The 18,769-nt window shown below is 46.3% G+C and overlaps 7 protein-coding genes across 7 annotated transcripts; 3 read left to right on the forward strand and 4 right to left on the reverse strand.

The window, feature by feature from the left end:
* Positions 1-25: 25 nt before the first annotated feature.
* BU24DRAFT_446333 (uncharacterized protein) lies at positions 26-2,875 on the reverse strand. Its single transcript, XM_033530763.1, has 7 exons — positions 2,804-2,875; positions 2,326-2,720; positions 1,944-2,280; positions 1,695-1,893; positions 1,427-1,642; positions 1,147-1,371; positions 26-1,094 (listed from the first exon to the last, which is right to left on the reverse strand). The coding sequence occupies exons 2-7, from the start codon at positions 2,493-2,495 to the stop codon at positions 139-141; spliced, it is 2,103 nt and encodes a 700-aa protein (XP_033389620.1). The 5' UTR covers positions 2,496-2,720; positions 2,804-2,875; the 3' UTR covers positions 26-138.
* Positions 2,820-7,052, forward strand: BU24DRAFT_487733 (uncharacterized protein; the record flags this gene model as incomplete). The annotated part of the gene is made up of 5 exons (XM_033533483.1): positions 2,820-2,868; positions 3,257-4,699; positions 4,757-5,181; positions 5,235-5,595; positions 5,651-7,052. The coding sequence occupies 5 exons, from the start codon at positions 2,820-2,822 to the stop codon at positions 6,967-6,969; spliced, it is 3,597 nt and encodes a 1,198-aa protein (XP_033389621.1). The 3' UTR covers positions 6,970-7,052.
* Positions 6,913-9,404, reverse strand: BU24DRAFT_487734 (MFS general substrate transporter). The gene is made up of 13 exons (XM_033533484.1): positions 9,171-9,404; positions 8,827-9,117; positions 8,633-8,769; positions 8,503-8,584; positions 8,262-8,451; positions 8,124-8,212; positions 7,998-8,079; positions 7,835-7,925; positions 7,696-7,783; positions 7,565-7,641; positions 7,489-7,520; positions 7,300-7,436; positions 6,913-7,245 (listed from the first exon to the last, which is right to left on the reverse strand). Exons 1-13 carry the CDS (start codon positions 9,369-9,371, stop codon positions 7,171-7,173), a joined length of 1,572 nt encoding a protein of 523 aa, XP_033389622.1. The 5' UTR covers positions 9,372-9,404; the 3' UTR covers positions 6,913-7,170.
* A 446-nt stretch (positions 9,405-9,850) lies between these two features.
* BU24DRAFT_446336 (uncharacterized protein) lies at positions 9,851-12,350 on the forward strand. The gene is made up of 3 exons (XM_033530764.1): positions 9,851-10,565; positions 10,619-11,616; positions 11,679-12,350. The coding sequence occupies exons 1-3, from the start codon at positions 10,023-10,025 to the stop codon at positions 12,076-12,078; spliced, it is 1,941 nt and encodes a 646-aa protein (XP_033389623.1). The 5' UTR covers positions 9,851-10,022; the 3' UTR covers positions 12,079-12,350.
* Positions 12,351-12,589: 239 nt separating this feature from the next.
* On the reverse strand, positions 12,590-12,866 carry BU24DRAFT_457275 (uncharacterized protein; the record flags this gene model as incomplete). The annotated part of the gene is made up of 2 exons (XM_033531524.1): positions 12,590-12,631; positions 12,693-12,866. The coding sequence occupies 2 exons, from the start codon at positions 12,864-12,866 to the stop codon at positions 12,590-12,592; spliced, it is 216 nt and encodes a 71-aa protein (XP_033389624.1).
* A 737-nt stretch (positions 12,867-13,603) lies between these two features.
* Positions 13,604-15,186, reverse strand: BU24DRAFT_404313 (uncharacterized protein; the record flags this gene model as incomplete). Its single annotated transcript, XM_033525634.1, has 4 exons — positions 13,604-14,330; positions 14,393-14,511; positions 14,572-14,846; positions 14,901-15,186. The coding sequence occupies 4 exons, from the start codon at positions 15,184-15,186 to the stop codon at positions 13,604-13,606; spliced, it is 1,407 nt and encodes a 468-aa protein (XP_033389625.1).
* A 1,503-nt stretch (positions 15,187-16,689) lies between these two features.
* On the forward strand, positions 16,690-18,142 carry BU24DRAFT_18391 (carbohydrate esterase family 1 protein). Its single transcript, XM_033521648.1, has one exon. It carries the CDS (start codon positions 16,778-16,780, stop codon positions 17,708-17,710), a length of 933 nt encoding a protein of 310 aa, XP_033389626.1. The 5' UTR covers positions 16,690-16,777; the 3' UTR covers positions 17,711-18,142.
* Positions 18,143-18,769: the final 627 nt, after the last annotated feature.

An 18,769-nucleotide genomic window follows, 5' to 3' on the forward strand; every position in this document is an offset into this window, starting at 1 on the left:
GACGTGGAGTTTAGTTTAGAGGTATGGTTAGGTAAATTCAACGTCTTTCGTTTACATTTTTATTGTGAACTTGAGATGAGGACTGTAATGTGCTATGAGTGATTGATTTGTCCTTCTATTCTCCTCTCAATTTTACAGTCACCGCCACCCAAGCTTGCTGTCAGATAAATCGTCATCGCTGTCTGTGTCTGAAGTACTGTCTTCGTCCGATTGCTGATCCTCAAATCCCTCTAGGATTGAATGAGACAGATCATCTTCAAAGAAGGATGTCATAATGTCTTGGCTGTCTCCATCAATTATCTCAGGAATGTGAAGTGTTTGGCAGCGTCGGTTGTCCATGACTTCCCGTGACATTGTTCCGGTTAAGAGGAGTTTCACGACCACTTTTGAGAACTTCAGTAGACCTAACATCAATCTGAGGGCAAGATCGATGTCCTTCTGCGGACCCGTAAGATATACTACGGAGTCAAGCACGAAGAAGATGCAGTCCCCTTCTGGTAACAGACTCAACAGCGTGAGAATTCTCGTTGCCATGCCTTCGATATCTTTTACGTCTCCTTCGACCTTGTCGGGACTGCCTAGGGCACTTAAATCAACATCTTCGCGTTTGATTCTGATCTGTTTAACTAGTTGGGCAAACAGGCTTGCTAGCATAGCCCTTGGGCCAGAGTACTCTGGTTGCATGCTGTTGTTCGCACGCATAGCACAAAAGAAGCTGGCGATAGGGTAGTCGTGCGTAAGGAGCGACTTTAGGAGGAAGGCGGCAGAGAATGACATGGGATTCTCGGAGCTTTCTGGGTATCCCAGTGGCTCCAATGTCAACGCCGTAGAAGTCGATGACTTCAGCCAATCGTGGATCAAGTCTGAGGTCAGTATCCATTGGATCTGAGCCTTCTCGCAGTAGCTCAAGGTTTCTAGACTTCGAAGACACGAAAGAATGTCCTCGTTAGGGTTTAGAAAGACGGGATCAAGGCGGCCTAGCCAGCCTTTTGCTAGTCGCCGATTGGACTTTCGTCTCTTCGATGGTGATTCTTTCGTTCCGAGTAGAAGTTTCTGCTGCTGCTGTTGGAGTTGTTTCATTTGATCTAGATCGGCTTTTTGTGATTCAGTAAACCTCGCGCATTCATAGGTGCTAAGTGTACGTACCCGTGCCTGTTCGAGAATCAAACGATGGGCTCGCAGTTAGGAGAGCGTACACATTGTTGTACACATTGACTTGCAATGACTCTCTTCTTACAAGCTCCACGTTCTGGCTACTAGGTCCTTCAAGGAATGCTTGACTTCTGTTCCATAATCTTTCGTGGGCTGCTGTTTGTTCTCTCATGCCCTCTTGCAACCGCTGTTCAAGGCGTATCATACGGTCTTGCATGTCTGTTACAGATCAGTTAGATAATCCGAATACAAAGAATGAAAGTTGCTGCAGTACCTGCAACGGCTACACCAGTCTGTGCAATCATGAGTTCGCTCGATTCTGCCGACACACGCGCCCTCATAACGTTGAGATCCACTCTACCGAGTCGCTGTTCTGAGCAAATCTGAACCTGTTGTTTGAAGTCGCTCAACCTATGTTGAAGATCATGTAGAGCCTTGGTGAAGTCAAAAGCGCTTTTATCTCCACGGAAAATAAGTGACATGCCTTTCCCTATTACAAGCTTAATGATGTGTCATATTTGTGTTTGATGGCTATGACTTACTGCCCATTGACTTTGTCAGTTCTTTGACGATCTCTTCGAGTATGACAAAGATCGATACAAAAACGGAGTCAGCTTTGCGGAGCAGATCCGCTGACTTGTTGTTAACATTACTCATATCATTTAGAAACTTCAGCGTATCAGGTATGCCAGCTAAGACCTCATAAATTTCGCTTCGAATCTCTTCTGCGCGCTCTGCAGCCTGTGCTCTGTGAGTTCACCCATACCAAACTTTGCAAGAAGATGACGTACCCCAAGAATAATCGTGAATCCACCAGAGATCACGGATCCATACTTATCGTTTGGAACAAAGCCAACGAGTCTCTGCATCTGTCCTGAGTTTTCTCCCATAAAGTGGAAACATTTGCGAATACGGCCCATGCATGATTTGACCTTGTCAGCGTTTTTATGTGAGTGCTCGATCTTCCCCACTATTTCAAGAATCTCTGTCGAGTTATATCCTTCCGGATCTTTCAGGCATATGTTGAGCTTCTTATCGAAGCCTCTGTCTTTGATGATTTTGCAAAAGTTGTTGAGGGACTTCTCGAGTTGTTTCATCTTTTCTTCGGATTCTTTGAGGTAATTGACACTACGTAGCTGTTAGCCATGTCACATATAAAGCTTCTAGACGTACTTCGAGATTTCGCTTTTCGCCACAAATTGATCTTTAACTGGAATATACTGGGGCCCATCCACACTAACGCATTCAACTCCCAAGGCTTGCTCCGCTCTTGTTTCGAGGAATTCGGCTGCGCTGTTGGTCAAGATATCGTGACGAACGATAGTTGAGACATCTTGCGCCATGTTGATTGTTTGATTGCAAGAAAATTGATCGTACGGAGTACTTCGCGGGAGAGCTTTTAGTGGTCATACAGATGCATAGCAATGTACTGAGGTCTTTTGTGGACGTTCGAGCTTGAGCTGATTCCTGCGAGATGCTGGATGTAGATATTGCTGGGGTAATGTGGGACATAACAACTGCGCCCCCAACTGAGTAACCCTTGTCAAACAATCGATCCGGTCAGCCCCCTGCCTAAGTCAACCAAAAGTTACCAACTGAAGCTGCTGATGATTGCTCACTGGGTGGCATCATTTGGATTTTGATAACATACCTACTTGCATCTAATCATGCTCAAATCCGATACACCCATTGACTGGGGGTTTACAGGGAATATGGGTGAGAATTTGGCCCCCAAACTTCGTTCATAGAACACGACTCCACCAGGCCTCGAGATTGGCTCGGTTACTCTGTTCCTTCGAGCGTGGCTGCATAGATGTCGCATATGTAAACGCCTGGCTCCCTCGCACGAGTCTCAGCCTCGTAACATACAAAACATAGCGTTGCCTCAGCCTTTCTCTAGAGTTGAACACTCCCGCCCTTTCCTCAGGCCCGCACTTGTTTTTTTTTGAGCCTTGGAGTTGGCCTCCTTGGAGATTCCCTGCACTTGCAAACAGACCTCAAGGTCTTGGCTCGGTCATCACTATGAGCTCTGAAGTCGAGGGAAAAGGCATGCTAGAAACCCTCCTTGGCATATATGACTTTTTTGAATAACTCTCGAATACAGTGCATCCTCCGGAAGAGGCATCCAAAGTAGACACCAAAGTAGACACCAAAGCGTTGCCGAACAGTTCCAAGGAAGGCAATGCTTCGCACATTGAGAGTCCAGACAAAAACATCAACGATGATCCCGGCACAAACAATGGCGATGCAGTTGAACCAGAAAAGCAGCCATCCAATGAGAATGGCCTTGAAAAGCCTCAGATAAGCTCGGGTAGCGAGAAATCGCACGTTAGTGCCGAACAATCCCATGATGCATCAGAAGATGGTACGAATGATGAAACTTCGGTCCGCGATCCCGAGGAGGAATACTCTGATCCCGATGACGATCCCATGAGGATGCCCACAAACTACCCATGGGATATAGATCTGGCGGCGAATTTGGGTTATCAGGGGCTATACGCTGCCTACGTGAAGAAATGCGAAAAGAGGCCAATACCGCCCAGGAACAAAGCACCGAAGCTGGTGCGGGATCTAGTTGATTACCTTCGAACTTTGGAGGATCGTATCGACAAATTAGAAGAGGAAAGAAATGAGCCGAAGACGGTCGATGAACAGGGTCGTGAGGTACCGAAAAGCGATAAGATCTCGACTACGGTTAATGAGCTTTATACAAGCTTCTATGATCTTGGGCTGGAACAAAGTGTCTCAGCGTATCCAGACGCCCCGCCTGCTCCTGGGATCCATAAAAAGGGATTTCTGTCGGCCACAAAACCTGGCAATGTCATCCGCGCACTGCACAAATGGAGAAGGGAGCCAATCAATTTAGGCATTCTCGAGCAACCAGATCCAAATGATGTTGATATCATCGCGATTCGATTTGACTCTCCTATACTAGTTGACTGGTTTCAACATGTTGGCAGGTTTAGTAAGAGCAACGAAGGCGGATTGTATGTCGCACTTGGTCCTCAACACTCAATTTGGAATAATCACTCGGTGCTGATGTCAAAGCCTTTTCGAGTATTGATACGAAACGCAACACAGTTGAAAGAACAGTATTCAAAACTTCTACAAAGATATGGCACGGTCTTATCAAGTAGCGTTCGCAATGGTCAAGAAGACGCAGGCGGTGCTGAGCAGGGGGAGCAACCAAAGACCGCAAAGTCTTCTAGGACAAATATAGAGGACTCTGAAGATACTCCTCTCGAATCTTTCGACAAACCAGAAGCGCTCGCACATTTTGAAAAGCTTGTGGCATTTGTTGATGCGTATCTAGCAAAGGATCTTCAGTACTACGACGACCTCCGGTCTGGTACAGCCAAAACGGTAGCTTTTGAGAACCTTTGGATGCTTTTTGATACCAACGACACCATATATTGCCCATCACGGAAGACCGATCAGGTTTTCCCATACCAAGATATGCCTAATGGTGCTGATGAAATGGTGTCATCACGGAGGGATGCCCCTCAAGCTTACCGAATTTTGGCAACAACAGGGGGCGTTTGCATTGGTGAGATTCTTGTCGTCGTTTATTGGATTCCACCCAAAATATGTTAATACCAAATAGGTGGTCAGTTGGCGCCGAGAGGCGAGTCGATAAACACTTTCCTTAAGTCGTTCACCACAAAGAAGCTGCAGCGGGACCATTTTCTGAGGTCGGATGAGGATGAGCTTCGTGAGGATATGGTAGCAGCGGCATCAGCGTCTCAGCTGAAAAGACAAATTACCAAGGAAAGGTTTTTACCCCTTTATATCTCATGCTTCTTCATCGAATTTGATGGGAAGAAACTAAAAACAGCATGGGATTTCTTCATTTTGAAGCCATATGAAGGCGAGACTGATATAGTATCGCTGGCGGTGTTCCCGGTATCATATGCCAGGCAGCTCCAAGGGGCAGAACACCTTATTGCAAGAGGACGCAAGTTCATTAACTACACACCAGTCACGCATCTTATGTATGATGGTATGACTGCAGGCACTCACCAAGAAGAGGTTAGTCGGCTTGAACATGAAAAAAAAAAACCAATTCTGACATAATACGATAGATACGCAGTCCAATCATAGTCGATTTTGAGCAAGCGTTCGCACAGGACGAAGACGCCGCTCCAGAGTTTTATGAAGAATCCAATTTCTGGAGGAGACAAGGCCTGAGAAGCGTGGCTGAAGTACTGACCATGTGTCCTGCGGGCTGTAGTGAACCCAACCTATACGTTGACATGTACCCTCACAACCAGGTGGCACAGTACGGAAAGACCATGTCGCGAATCAACGCTTTGCTAGAAGAGTACGAGATCAGTGACGACAAGTCGCAGCTAGAAGAACTTAAGCTTGACCTGGAGGCGAATGATCTTTTAATTCTCCTCCCCGGAATTGTGCATGGATTTGCTTTGCGCAATAGAAGATGGCGTGAGTACCCAGGACTCTAATCCCCAGAAAGTATTCTGACTTGGTCATGCAACAGATCAATTTGACATAGATTGCATCTCCAAAGTCGAGAGAAGCAGTTATGATAGCGGATGGGATGACTTAGTACTTCCTAAAGGTCATAAACAAATGGTTCAATCCATGGTGCAGACTCATACTGTTGATGCGAGAACTTCCGGTGATAACAAGAAGTCGAAGAGCGAGATCGGCCTTGTTCAAGGGAAAGGAAAGGGATGCATTATTTTGTTGCATGGCGTGCCCGGGGTGGGAAAGACATCGACTGCAGAAACAGTTGCAGCTCATACGAGACGTCCTCTTTATCCGATCACGAGTGGAGATATAGGCCATGAGCCAGATGATGTTGAGAAGAAGCTCGAGGACCTATTTAGGCTAGGGCATCGCTGGGGTTGCGTCTTACTAATCGACGAGGCCGATGTTTTCTTGGCAGAACGCGACAAAGCAGATGTCAAACGCAACGCATTAGTTTCGGTTTTTCTGCGTGTGCTCGAGTATTACAGTGGAATACTCTTTTTGACGACAAATAGAGTCGGCGCATTTGATGATGCATTCCGATCACGAATTCATTTGACCTTATACTACCCTAAGTTGGACGAGAAGCAGTCCCATAAGGTCTGGAAGACAAGCATCAGACGACTGAGTCGACTAAGCAAAGAAAGAGAGAAAGATGGTCTACCTAAAATCGAGATGAATAAGGACAAGCTTCTTCGCTTTTCTGACAGGTTCTATCAGAATCTCCAATGGAACGGCCGGCAGATCCAAAACGCTTTCCAAACGGCACTCGCACTCGCACAGTTTGCAGTGCGAAATTCGCCTGAGAAGAGTCCAACGATTACAGTCACACACTTCAAGATAATTGCAAATGCGTCCATTCAATTCGACGAATACCTCCAAGAGGTCCACGTCGGCGATGAAGCGAAGAACGCGAAAGTTAAAAAGCTTAGAGCAGACAACTCAAACGCCCACGCTACAAGAACAATTCAATTATCTGACTCGGACCACAGCTCTTCTTCGTCCAGTTCCTCGTCATCTTCGTCATCGTCGTCGTCCTCTTCTTCGGACTCAGACTCGGACAAGAAGAAAAAGAAGCGCAAGTCAAGGGCTAAGGCAAAATCAAAATCCAAGTCCAGTGTGAAGTCGAAGAAGAAGAGCATTAATTTCAGTGATGATGAGGATGACGAGAAAGTAGAAACGCCGAAGAAGACTAAGGATGTAAGCACACGCAAGGGATCGGGTAGTGATAACGATAAGGTTGAGAAGAAGCAGAAGAAGCGATCAAAACAGCGGAAACAAGTACCAAAGGATGAAAGCTCTGGATTCGAAGACTCTGGCACTTGACCTCGTGTTATACATTTGCTCGAAATCCTTCCCACATAACCCAAAGTAGTTTTGGTGTAGTACTAATTGACTTGTTTCACCTTTCCTTCCTCAAACAATAAAAACTGGCTGTAGGCATCTTCGGTGACGCAAAATATGTATGAATATGTAGCTTCCGGGTCGATCCTCTATCTTTGCTCACCGATTCGATGACATTTAGGATCAGCCACTATCTCCCTCAAATCTACTCATATGTTGAACGCCGATTTTGCGAAGTCGAGGACCAAAAATATATAGCTGTCACAATGAGTTAACAAGATAGGCGTCAGTATGCCGCTGATAGGATCTTACTAAAGTGATCATGGGTGTGCCCAGGCCTAGAACAAGAAATGCTAACAATCCAACACCCCAGTCAACACCTAGTCGAACGAAAAGCTTTGGGCCAAAGAGAGGGAAGAAACCAGCAAAGAGGCATCGAAGAACAGAGACTATTGATGATTAGAAGACACGATCTATGGTAAGAATATGGTCTGGACTCACTGGCCGCAAATGCAGAGGCGGGGTATTTGAAACTGCGACATTAGCGATGCTCTGGTGAGTATGGGACGATGCTTACCCATCCACTGCATAAATTTGTATTGCCAGCATTATATTCATAGTCCCACAAGCAAATATTGCTATGCCTATAAGTGGCTGTTCACTTGTAAATGAAACGATCTTCGGTTTAGCTTGCATTTGGAAACTTACAACAATATAATGCGTTCTCATTGCTGAGAATCCATACATGAACAACCCACCTACGCTGAGAATACCCCCCACAATGCAACTCAACAAGCTGCTTTCATTAGATTGAGCCTCAGTAAATCGTACTTCTTAAGATACATACCGAGATTCTGGTTTGTATTTCATTTGGCCAGTTGTAGTGTCCTTCTTGAAGATCATTTCCATGACTCTAATTGTTCCAAAGGTGCCTATGACTGTATTGAAGATCAGATAATGCATCAAACCCCACTGTGTTCGAAGATCATTCAGGTACTGTCAAGACTTACTCATTCCGACTCCGGCAGATAGAAAGTCGGTTCCTACAAATCCCACAGAGTGCCCATATCCGTGGCCAAAGACATCAGCAAGCTGTACCGCATTAGTACAATCCATTGCAGCTGAGGGTATCTTACGGTGACGATGACTAAATAGACAACTCCAAATAAGACTGCATAGAAAATTGAGGCTAGTGCCAATGCAGGGTCAACTGCAAGATATACAACTGTATGTGTTGTAAGCACATTATATTCCTTGAAGCACACAATACTTACGAGGTCTCACGAACTGACTGAACAGAAACCTGAGTCCAGAAGGAGACTGAGTCAGATCCAGTACCGTATAGAATTGCTTGTCTGGGTGAAGGGTTTTCATTTTCTGCAACTTATGCTGAAGAACTCGCGGTGCGTAGGTTTCAGGAAGGAAGAAGTAGCCTGCGACAGACAGAATGCCACTTGCAATGGCCTGTGAGAGATCAATTATTATTTGCGCGAAACGTAACGGTGTCAGTCTTACCGGTACCCAGAGAGTCCATCTCCAACTTGCTGCCTCTGACATCCAACCGCCACACACTGGACCTAGGATAGGACCCAGAACACTAGTGAAAGTCAGAACTTGATCAACGAAAAACAACCATTTCACTTACGGCCCAAGCATAACTAAGCCTGAAGCTTTTGGTCTTGCCTTAAGATCCCACATGTCCGCGACCGTACCACCAACAATGGACAATGCTGCCGAGCCACCTAGGCCAGCAAATATGCGACTTGTGAAGAGTTGAGCAGGCTGTATCATATCATAACTTTAGCTTACGACTTCCAAGAGTATACGAAGGAGAATCACCGTTTGAACAAAGCCTGCACCGATCGAAAATGCAACAAACACAAGATTGCCACAGTTGATAATCAACCTACGACCATACAACTCACTCATTGGGGCCAGTACCAAAGGTCCGATCGCGAATCCGAAAAGAAAGATGGAAACTGCTAGAGCGCCCAAGGTACTATCTGTGATGTTGAGATCGGCCATGACGAGATGAACAGATGGTGCGAATATTGTACTGGCGAATGGACTTAGAAAGCAATATGCTCCCACCATAGCAGTGGCTCGAATTTTCTTTGGAACAAGCCAATCCTGAATAAAAGTGTTAGACCAGTAGAAGTCGAGCAGGAAATAGAAAACCATACCCGAGGATGCTCGCGAGCCTTTTCATCTAAAACGACCAAATTTGGGTCAAGCTCACGAAAAGAACTTCCACTTATGAATACATGATCTGGCGAGGACTTTTGTTCAATTAGCAGCTCTTCATATCGCTCCAAGACCTCCTGGCGTGCTATTCCGGTTGTGGTAGCCTCAGAACTAAGCTTTGGTCCTTGAGTAAGAGCCATACTGTGAGATGGGTCGGTTGATCTTGGACTTCCTGATACCTTTTATGAAAGCATGCGCAAGACTATGGAATATTTATAAGTTGCTATATGAACTAAACTAGGCCAGATATTGTATCAAAAGTCAGAGCATTGCGGCCGACCGTCGGCCATAAACAATATCGGGGGACGGTGTAGGCTCTTTGGACCATCTTGGTAGGGGCCTTGAATGACCTTGAATGACTCGAAAATTTAGTTCCAACTTCCTACGCAGCTCCGCTCCGCTCCGTACGCTGTTAGCTCCCCATAATCACAGATGCGGCCATATGCGCCCATGAAGTCAGTCTATGTAACTCGTCATGTTGGATACTGTAGAGGTAGATGGGTAGGTGCAATTTGATTCGTTGATTGGGGCTAGATCCGTGACCCATTGGATGTAGTGCATGTATTAGTTTCGCATCTCGGATCGGCGTTAAACGGTCGAGGTGCGGCCGCACTCCAGACATCACCAAAGAAAGTGAGTAAGATTCGGTCTTGATGATCAATTGGGTAAGAAGAGACTTTTCCCTCGCGCGCAGAATCAGATAACCATCCTGGAGTTCGCCCGCACTTCGAGGCTGCTAAACACCGATTTAATCAGCTCTTTCCCATCCATGCCTGCACTCGATACTGACAATGCATGCTCGTGAGGTCCAAACATGCATGCGATGCCGCGAATCGAAGCGTCGTTGCGACAAGGCTAAGCCTGCCTGTTCACGTTGCGTTCGAGCCGGAGTTCAATGCTCCTTTGATGGCCAATCTACAGAGGAGAGAGTCCTCAGTACCAATGCGAAAGACAATCTCGCCCCAGACGTTACTGATAGCTGCGATTCTATTACCTCGGAAATCTTGTCTGCTCGTTCATCAGCACGACAGTCTTCAAGCGTACTGTTAACTCCACCCCCTGATAAAGTGGTCAAGAGAAGGAATCGCGCCTGTCTCTCGTGTTCGAGATGTCATCGAATCAAAGTCAGATGTGATAAGAAGCAACCTTGCGGTCGATGCACAAGCTCCGGATATCATACTACCTGCATATATACACACAAGACATCAACAGTTGCGAGAGAACAAAACCCAGACCCTGCTATTGTTTTGGCCAGCGAGGATCCTGAGGTGGTCGTTACCACGTGGTTCTTGAGACGTCGCGGATCTAGCCATTGGCGTGCTTTGCTTTCACGGGTTGGTATTTGCTTCAATGTTCGGAGATGCATTGGCTGATCATCAGGTCATAGGCTCAAGCACTTGAACATGTTGGTTCCGAAGTATTTAACGTTGCTCTGCGCGAACATACGGAGAATAGATGCATGAATGATCTCTTCCTGCCAGGAAACTTTCCGTTGGGAACGCCAGATGCCGCCAAATACGCCTCTATCGAAAATGTACACGACCTCATTCAGAGTTCTCGTGACAGTGCATACATATACCTCAAAGCTTATGCCAATATTTACCACAAGATCTATCCGGTGCTGGACATCGACGATTTCGAACTCGAAGTGAAGGAGTATTTGGAATCCCCAACCCAAGTTGATGTTAACTGGCTTTCACAATACTTGATCGTGCTTGGACTAGGAGCCTTCGCCACTAAGGACCAAGACCTTGCAAAAGCCTTTTTCTTCGCCAGTGAGGCATGCCTCGCTAAAAGCCCGTACATGTTTCGGCCATGTATCTTGAACATCAGCACTCTCTGTCTCATGATAGTTGCAAAGCAGGTCGCCAACGCTACTTGTTGGGCGCTGGACTCCTGCTGGAACATCATGGGCATGTTAGTCCGCTTAGCTGTCATGATGGGTCTTCATCTAGATGGTGGTACTCTTTGTCTGACAAAAAATGTCATTAAAGAACGAGCGCTTCATCGCCGAGTATGGACCATCATAGTCTACCTTGATATACAGCTCGCTCTGATCACAGGTCAATCCTCGGCACTTCCACCGGATGCGCTTCTTGTAGGCGACGATACATTGCCACCGAGCTGTATGATCTCGTTGGAGGACTGTTGGAAATCAGTGCTCCCCGAATCATTTCCAATCATCTATCATTTTCTGACCAGAATCAATTCAAGTGACGGCACGATAAGCTATGATGAGGTCTTGCAATATGATCTGGAGATTCGACAGCGCATGCAATATCTTGTTGGTCTCGAGGGCGACGAAATTCTCCGGATAACGCTTGATATTTTTTTTCGACGTGTTCTTTCATGTCTACACCGCTCCCATGCCTTACATTTTGAAGGGTGAGTCTCTCCCCAAGAGAATCTGCACAGGATCCGTACTAATAATTGATATGGTTCATCAGGCCGGTCTTGTATCCAACTTCTTATTGGTCATCCCTGGAATGCAGCCTTGCACTTCTTGTCCACCACCGTGCGCTCTCCGAACAGCCCTCTGACGACTCTCTCCATGGCCAATTGGTTTGTCGACCTTTTATGTTAGACTTCTTCGCCGCAGCACTCACTACTGGAGTACACCTCACTCGCCGAGATGCACCACTTTCAGCCGATTTCACCTCTGAGGGAATGATACCGCCACGACAGACAATTGTTGATACGTTAAAATCCTGCTTGGAGATCGTTGAAAGGGAAAAGGACGAAACACTATGTTTCCGATCAGGATGTAGGCTTCTGAGTAGCGTTTGTAGCGTGGTATGGGCCTCGTCGCTACTGGACGAACCCCATTCAAACTTGTCCCCTCATTAATACCGCAGATCGAATACGACGCAAGGGAATAGCCGGAGTGACGCGCCAATGTGGTCACTGGCAGGGAGGCTGCTCTGGCAACACGAGGATCGGAATTGCATGAGGAATGCTCGACTGGACACTCTTTATCAGCATTGACAGAATTACATCATCACTCTTTTGATAAATACTAGCACCAATGTGCGCCAGCCTCCGGTATTTGTAGGGCTAGATCTTGATAGACGACAGTCGGGAATTGTTTAGATAGTTTTATGAGCCTTTAAACTATATCCAAATCTCAGATGTAACGTTTGAGACTGTATTATACAGGGCACCATGCATGCCAGAATTGTGTGCCTCCCTCGATGCCATAGCAACAAAAATTATAGAACAAGTTCGACAAACCGGAACATTAAACTCCAATAGCCACCTCGACACGTTGGCATTATGTTATGCCATGTAGAATTCCGACAACACACCATATCCCGGATTGATCGTTTGGACGGCGCTCATCATTATGTAACTGTGAGCTTCAGATAATTCTGTCGGTCAGAGCTGGCGGCCAGACTTCGACCTGCAGAAGGTTAGTCCTCAATCAAGAGATAGGTAGTCAGGGTCCAGGAAGATACACTGACCTTTCCCGCGGCCTCCAGGGCACTCTCTTCCAATGAGAATTCGTCAGAAATGTCTGCATCGCTTAGTTCCGAGTCCTCGTCCCTTGCAGCTAGCCGCGGGAGGGTAGGGTATGCGATAACTTGGGCCGTGAAGAGGGCGGCCATGAGAACAAGACAAGTCGCTTTGATCTGCATCGTGGAAGTGCTTGAAGAATGGCGTGAAGGTTTTGAGTAGGAAATATATGTATTTAAGGTAAATTTGATTCAAAGAACGATTATGAAGATAGAATGAATGTGAGTAGTGGATAGAGCAAGTATTTTCAAAATACTCCCGTACTTGTTTGTGATATAAGTATGAAGCACCAAGCCATGCACGCGCTGAAGGCTGTTCTCGCCCCTCATGAAAGTCGCGCGCCAATCCTCCTGTGATTATTTAACGCAGGACACAATATGATCGCATTCAGTAAAGCTTTACAATTATTATACGTTTCGAGGCGGCCTGCATCTATCTACCAATAAGACATGGGAGCAAATTACCGGGTTTGGTGTCAAATGTTGCGCCCCAGTAAGCGCCCAGTTACTGTGGTCAGCAATGCGAGCGTTACGAGGCTCTTGATAATGGCGCCTAGCCCATTTACTTGTGAGGACTGATTTGATTGAGTTCCGCCCTGGGGCGATTTTTACGCCCACCAAATCGGGCAGTAACTACACGAAATACGAACTTCACGTTTCGTAAGGAGCTTAATCTTCCTCAAAACTCAGGGGAACTTTCTTGTTGTCGCTTTCTAAACGAGATCGAGAATTTTTCTTATTGAAGTATCTGGTGATCGTTCAAATCCTCGTAAATTATGCTCTTATATATTGTCCCTAATAATACAACATAGTCTTTTCGCTTCTTGTTATGCTTTACTATATCTACTATAATTACCTGCTCAGAAGCCCACTGACGTAGGATCAGATTCATTTGTATGAATTTTCTCTACATGTGACATTACCTCTTTTCGAATGTTGTGATCACTATCGATGAAAATTTTGTCCATCCATAAAACATTTTTGACGACTTCCATCAACGTTTCCCACGTAGGTATCCGCAACCTCGTTATTAGTACTGCAAGCATGGAGCAAAATTGGGCTCTCTCAGTCCCGTCATTCGTCTCAATGGCAGCAAAATATACGCTCCATATCAATAGAGGTTTAACATCCTGCCAGTCGATAACGTAACTGTTCAGTAAGTAAAGAAGTTTACGGGTAAAAGTAAACGTCCATACAGGACTCGCACCCATCGCTCTCCAGATCGGAGCAATGAAGAGAAGTGTACCCAACCGACATATCTCTTCAATAATACTGGCAGGGCAAATCCCCAAATGTAATGGTCTGATTGCAAGCAGGCGGATGACTGTTGGCTCAGTCCAAGCGCCACTTGCAGTTGCCGCCTCGATTTGCTTGTCGGTAAGTGCTCGATCGCGAGAGATGAGTTGAGATATGTCATCGAAGATTGTTATCCAATCCTGCTTCATTGGAAATTGGCGCTTCCAGAGCAAGGATATCGCACTTAGAGGTCGCGGTGAACCAGGTGGCGATTTGGAGTCTGCTAACCATTTAGATGGCATCGGGATCATGGTCGGAATGTCCAGTGCGAATGCTCCTCCCAGTTCACACCTAAAAATTTGTCAGTATAAGAGCTTTTGCATTTCAAGTACTTATAACAATGTCTCACCTACCATGACATGGTAATTCTGAGATCTTCATTCTTAATTGACTCGACACCACCACTCAGATCGAGGATCGTGAGTAATGCTTGTCTATGTTGAGCCCAATGATCAAATGCACCTATTATATGCTATATCCGTATTAGCTGCTATTAGAGAGAAAAGAAGGATTTGTTTGCGAAGTTGCGAACATTGTGGCAGACGAAAGATCCTACTGCACCAAGAAGCTCTTTACTGGTATGGGTTTTTGGATCGTCAAGCTTTCGCATGACTATTTGGACAGCGTTTGAGTAGTACGCTAGGCTTTCCACACTGTCTTCCGTGGCGTAGGATTGGCCTGTTTGCTGCATTCCCAGGAAGACTTGGGAATTGGAGAGCACACTATTGAATGTAGCAGCATCATACAGCCCAACGGGCCACCAGGACCCACGGAGGAGGGAGGAGTGTGTACTATTTTGCTGAAAAACTATGTTTGTTGGTCAGAATGCATATCATATAAGTACTAAGAGGCTTTACTCACTGAACATAACTAAGGCCCGGGCAGTATCGTCTAGTTCAATTGGGAATTGTGTGAACGGATCGATGGTTCCGCTCCCCAATCTATCAAAATCCCCTGGAGGGAGTGGATGGTCCTCCTTTCTCCACTGCAGTGCAATTTCGTTTTTTGCGCGTGCAGTCTTCGGCTTTCTTCGTGATCTTCCCACTTCGGCCATTGCCAGGCGTCGAATGTTCTTCTGCGTATCCTTGTCTTTAAGATCGTCTGGGTGTGAAAGTGTTATGAAATTGAATGCGGGTTTATTGACCATTGTTTCAATCACGATACTATTTTGATAACCGCTGGTGGATACTTCCTGTTTCGTGAGCATCAGAGAAGCGACATATAATGTTATTATAAGCTATTATGATATCTATATTCGCATAGTAGCCGATTCGAATGTCATATCTTGTCTCAACACTTTACACAGAGCCTCCGCTGTAGGAGTACAAGCAAGTGTCTCGTAATACATCTTTGCGATTTCGTCTCGTGCTTACACATGAGAGAAAATTTGTCGAGGCTTATCAAGACGAGAAACGACTTCATCGGAAGCGGCGTGGAGAGCATCCGTAGATGGTGATCATAAATGAAGGGCCAGCATTATTAATGTTTGAGGCTGTGATCTTGGGTATATGACGTGCGCCTGTGCTACACTTGATGGTTGCCGTCCGCGCACCATTGGCTCGTCCGCCATCCAGACCTGCAAAAGACTGCCAGAGAAGGCCGAAGCGCGAGATTAGTCACAAGCGCCTTGGCGCCAAACTCCCTTAAATTTTCTGCAATCGACTGCTGCACTTGCTTCTACAACGCATCTTATTAGACAGTTCAGCCACTCATCTCATCCGCTTCTTTACGTCTTGTATCGAGCGTCCGAGTTATTACATTGAGCGTCTGCGATTCAGCGATGCGGAGAGGGATCTCTGGTGCTCCATTAGAGCTGGCCGCGCATTTTTTTCGGTTGCGCGGGCGGTGTCATAGGAGCAGTACATCTTTATAACATTATAATCATATCTGCACATTGCACGCTGGTACACACAACCTCGTCTTCGAGTCTGCGATTATCAAGGTCGGGAGCGTCAAGAATAACTCTTCCGACTGGAGACCACAACACGGTTTTGCTACGAAACAGTTCTATCTGAAGCAAACAAGCCAATCTCCGTCTATGAGAACCCGTGGATGATGTCTCGGCAGCGGCGAAAGTCTAGATTCTTTATTACATCGCGATGCGCATCACCTCTGCATGAGCATAAGTACCTGCATCAGGATCCAATCCAATCCATCTTGATGGGACTGGGAGCATGCGATTCAAGACATTGCAACAATTTCGGACTGCATCTACAGGCTCCGTAGACTTAAATCAAGTCCGACAGCAAATGTTCAATTCGTATTAGCAGAATAGGGTTCGGGCCTTCGGTCTTGTAGAAGCAGCTACTCGCTCCGTTCATGATCGATGCCTCATTTGAAGCGGAAGACCTGAAGTTTACGTCGCAAAGACGGACAATTGATGTTCATATTCCAGCATCGAGGAAGCTGCTAGTATGGGTGTATATATTATTGCACCCAGTTCATCTACTTTTTGTCCCTCCGTGTCTCATCGGGTTTAGCCTGATCAATCGTACCTCGAGCGTTCCCACGATTGCGCCTACAGATGGCGGAACGAGGGCCGACGACCTGGTAGATTCATGATGGAAACCAGGCTGTTAACAGAGATCATCATCTAAAGTGGAGTATAAATCTTAGTGCAGTGCGGGTGAAGGGTAACCTCGTTGAACATCCTCGTCGAAACGGACGTCTATAAATCCAATGGCTCCGAGCACCTCGAGCATTCAGAGGGGTCATTTCAACACAGCAATTCAATAACTATGTTGCTATCAAAAGTGTATGCTGTGCTCTTTGCTGCTGCTGCTTCAGCGCAGCAATTAAGCTCTCAACTTACCCAGATTAAAGACTTCGGTCCCAACCCTCGCAATGTTTCCATGTACATTTACGTACCAAAGAACCTCACCGCAAAACCACCAATCCTAGTCGTTCCCCATTGGTGCCACGGAACTGCTCAGGATGCTTTTAGGGGGAGGCCGTATGCTTCACTTGGAGATCAATATGGATTCATTTCCATCTACCCTGATTCTCCAAACAAAGCAGACCAATGCTGGGACGTCAGCAGCAAGCAGTCTCTTACACACAATGGTGGTGGAGATGCGCTGGGCATCGTATCAATGGTCCGCTGGGCTTTGGAGAAGTATGGAGGAGATAAGAATCGAGTGTTCGTCACTGGAACGAGTTCAGGCGCGATGATGACGAACGTTCTGATCGGTTCATACCCGGACGTTTTTGCCGCCGGCAGTGCGTGGGCGGGTGTTCCTTTTGGATGTTATGCAGCAGATGGATTCGGTGTATGGAGCGACGACTGTGCTAAGGGAAAGATCATCAAGAATGGCACTGAGTGGGCAGCTATAGTGAAGGCGGCGTATCCGGGTTACAACAGTTTCAGGCCGAAGATTCAGGTCTTCCACGGCACAAAAGACGATATTCTCTTTCCTCAAAACTTGAAAGAAGAGATCAAGCAATGGACGGCTGTCTTGGGTCTGAGTAGCACTCCAACTTCAACTACTCCGAATACGCCACTCAAAGGATGGACACGGTATCGATACGGAACAACATTCGAAGCGTATGAGGCCGAAGGCGTTACTCATGACATACCGAATCAAGCAGATGTTGTGATGGAATGGTTCGATTTGAAATGCAAAGGCACGGGCTGCTATTCGAGGAAGTCTGGCTACAGGACCTCAGTGTGATTATAACTAAAGTGGGTGGCGATAGGAAGATTCAATTATACTGATTTTATGCCAAATGACCGTACATATGATTTCATTGATTGAGTGATTCCTCTATCAACAACTGGATGAACACACGTCAATCATGATTGGACGAATTTCGCGTTACATATGCACGCGTTAGTGTAACGATATCCTCCTCATCCCTCACTGATCCGGTTCAACAACCCAAATGTAGATTGTCTGCAAATTAGAAGGTTACCATCTCAAGAGAATGGAGCGTATCAGGCTGTATAGAGGTGTTAATCGGTCCAGTGACGTTAATAACTGTCCCACCATGTTGAGCATACCAGTGTTGATGCGACTCAAGACTTGTAGCAACTCCTACAGAGCTCCTTGTCCATGGTGATGACCTATCTCTAAATCAATGCAACATGCGCTCTTTATCCTTTACCCCATACTCCGATTAATCACTCTGGTTTCTAACATGACACTTTTTCGGGGATGTCAATACAAGATTCGCGGTTGAACTGGTGAGGAAACCATAAAAAGAGATGGCTGGCATCAGACAGGGGCAAGGACCGCGGACCTTGTACTCTGTAGATTCTGTACGACTCTTGCTGACCTTAATCTAACGTAGAAGGAGATATCAGTGCATGAAACTTGCCCTCGCTGTTGAAGTGAAGACGGTAATGAAGCACAAACAAATCAAGCCTGGCCAGTAGTTGGAAACCTTGAGCTGCCACCAGAGACTGAAAAGGTGATTATTTGCGCCAAAACACGAGATGTCGTTGGGATGTGACATATCAATTAACTGGTTCAAGTCAGTACCCCTTGCCAACACATTCTCGGCGCTGGAGATGTTGCAGTGCTGAAGTGGTGGGGCGGAATGCAAACTAATATTCAAGAAGGAGCTGCAAGGTGTCGAGGAGCAACCAACCTTTTGCTTCCCAGTAACGGGCCATGGATGCTTACTTTGCGGTCATGCTTGTGTTTTTCTCCGCATTCCAGTCGAGAGGAAGAAAAGGACCCAGGGAGCGCAAGTAAACACATGCAATCTACGATACATTCCTACACTTC

This window comes from Aaosphaeria arxii (genome assembly GCF_010015735.1).
Source record: "Aaosphaeria arxii CBS 175.79 unplaced genomic scaffold BU24scaffold_1, whole genome shotgun sequence".
Classification (NCBI taxonomy): domain Eukaryota; kingdom Fungi; phylum Ascomycota; class Dothideomycetes; order Pleosporales; genus Aaosphaeria; species Aaosphaeria arxii.

Excerpts from the sequence above, each read along its gene's own strand:
- BU24DRAFT_446333 (XM_033530763.1), bottom strand. The coding sequence starts at position 2,495 with ATGGCGCAAGATGTCTCAACTATCGTTCGTCACGATATCTTGACCAAC. Across the intron at positions 2,281-2,325 it reads GCGAAAAGCGAAATCTCGAA|TGTCAATTACCTCAAAGAAT; the intron begins GTACGTCTAGAA and ends ACAGCTACGTAG. Across the intron at positions 1,372-1,426 it reads GACTGGTGTAGCCGTTGCAG|ACATGCAAGACCGTATGATA; the intron begins GTACTGCAGCAA and ends GATCTGTAACAG.
- BU24DRAFT_487734 (XM_033533484.1), bottom strand. The coding sequence starts at position 9,371 with ATGGCTCTTACTCAAGGACCAAAGCTTAGTTCTGAGGCTACCACAACC. Across the intron at positions 8,452-8,502 it reads GATGGACTCTCTGGGTACCG|GCCATTGCAAGTGGCATTCT; the intron begins GTAAGACTGACA and ends GATCTCTCACAG. Across the intron at positions 7,926-7,997 it reads ATCTGCCGGAGTCGGAATGA|TCATAGGCACCTTTGGAACA; the intron begins GTAAGTCTTGAC and ends TCTTCAATACAG.
- BU24DRAFT_446336 (XM_033530764.1), top strand. The coding sequence starts at position 10,023 with ATGCATGCTCGTGAGGTCCAAACATGCATGCGATGCCGCGAATCGAAG. Across the intron at positions 10,566-10,618 it reads GGCGTGCTTTGCTTTCACGG|GCTCAAGCACTTGAACATGT; the intron begins GTTGGTATTTGC and ends ATCAGGTCATAG. Across the intron at positions 11,617-11,678 it reads CATGCCTTACATTTTGAAGG|GCCGGTCTTGTATCCAACTT; the intron begins GTGAGTCTCTCC and ends ATGGTTCATCAG.
- BU24DRAFT_18391 (XM_033521648.1), top strand. The coding sequence starts at position 16,778 with ATGTTGCTATCAAAAGTGTATGCTGTGCTCTTTGCTGCTGCTGCTTCA.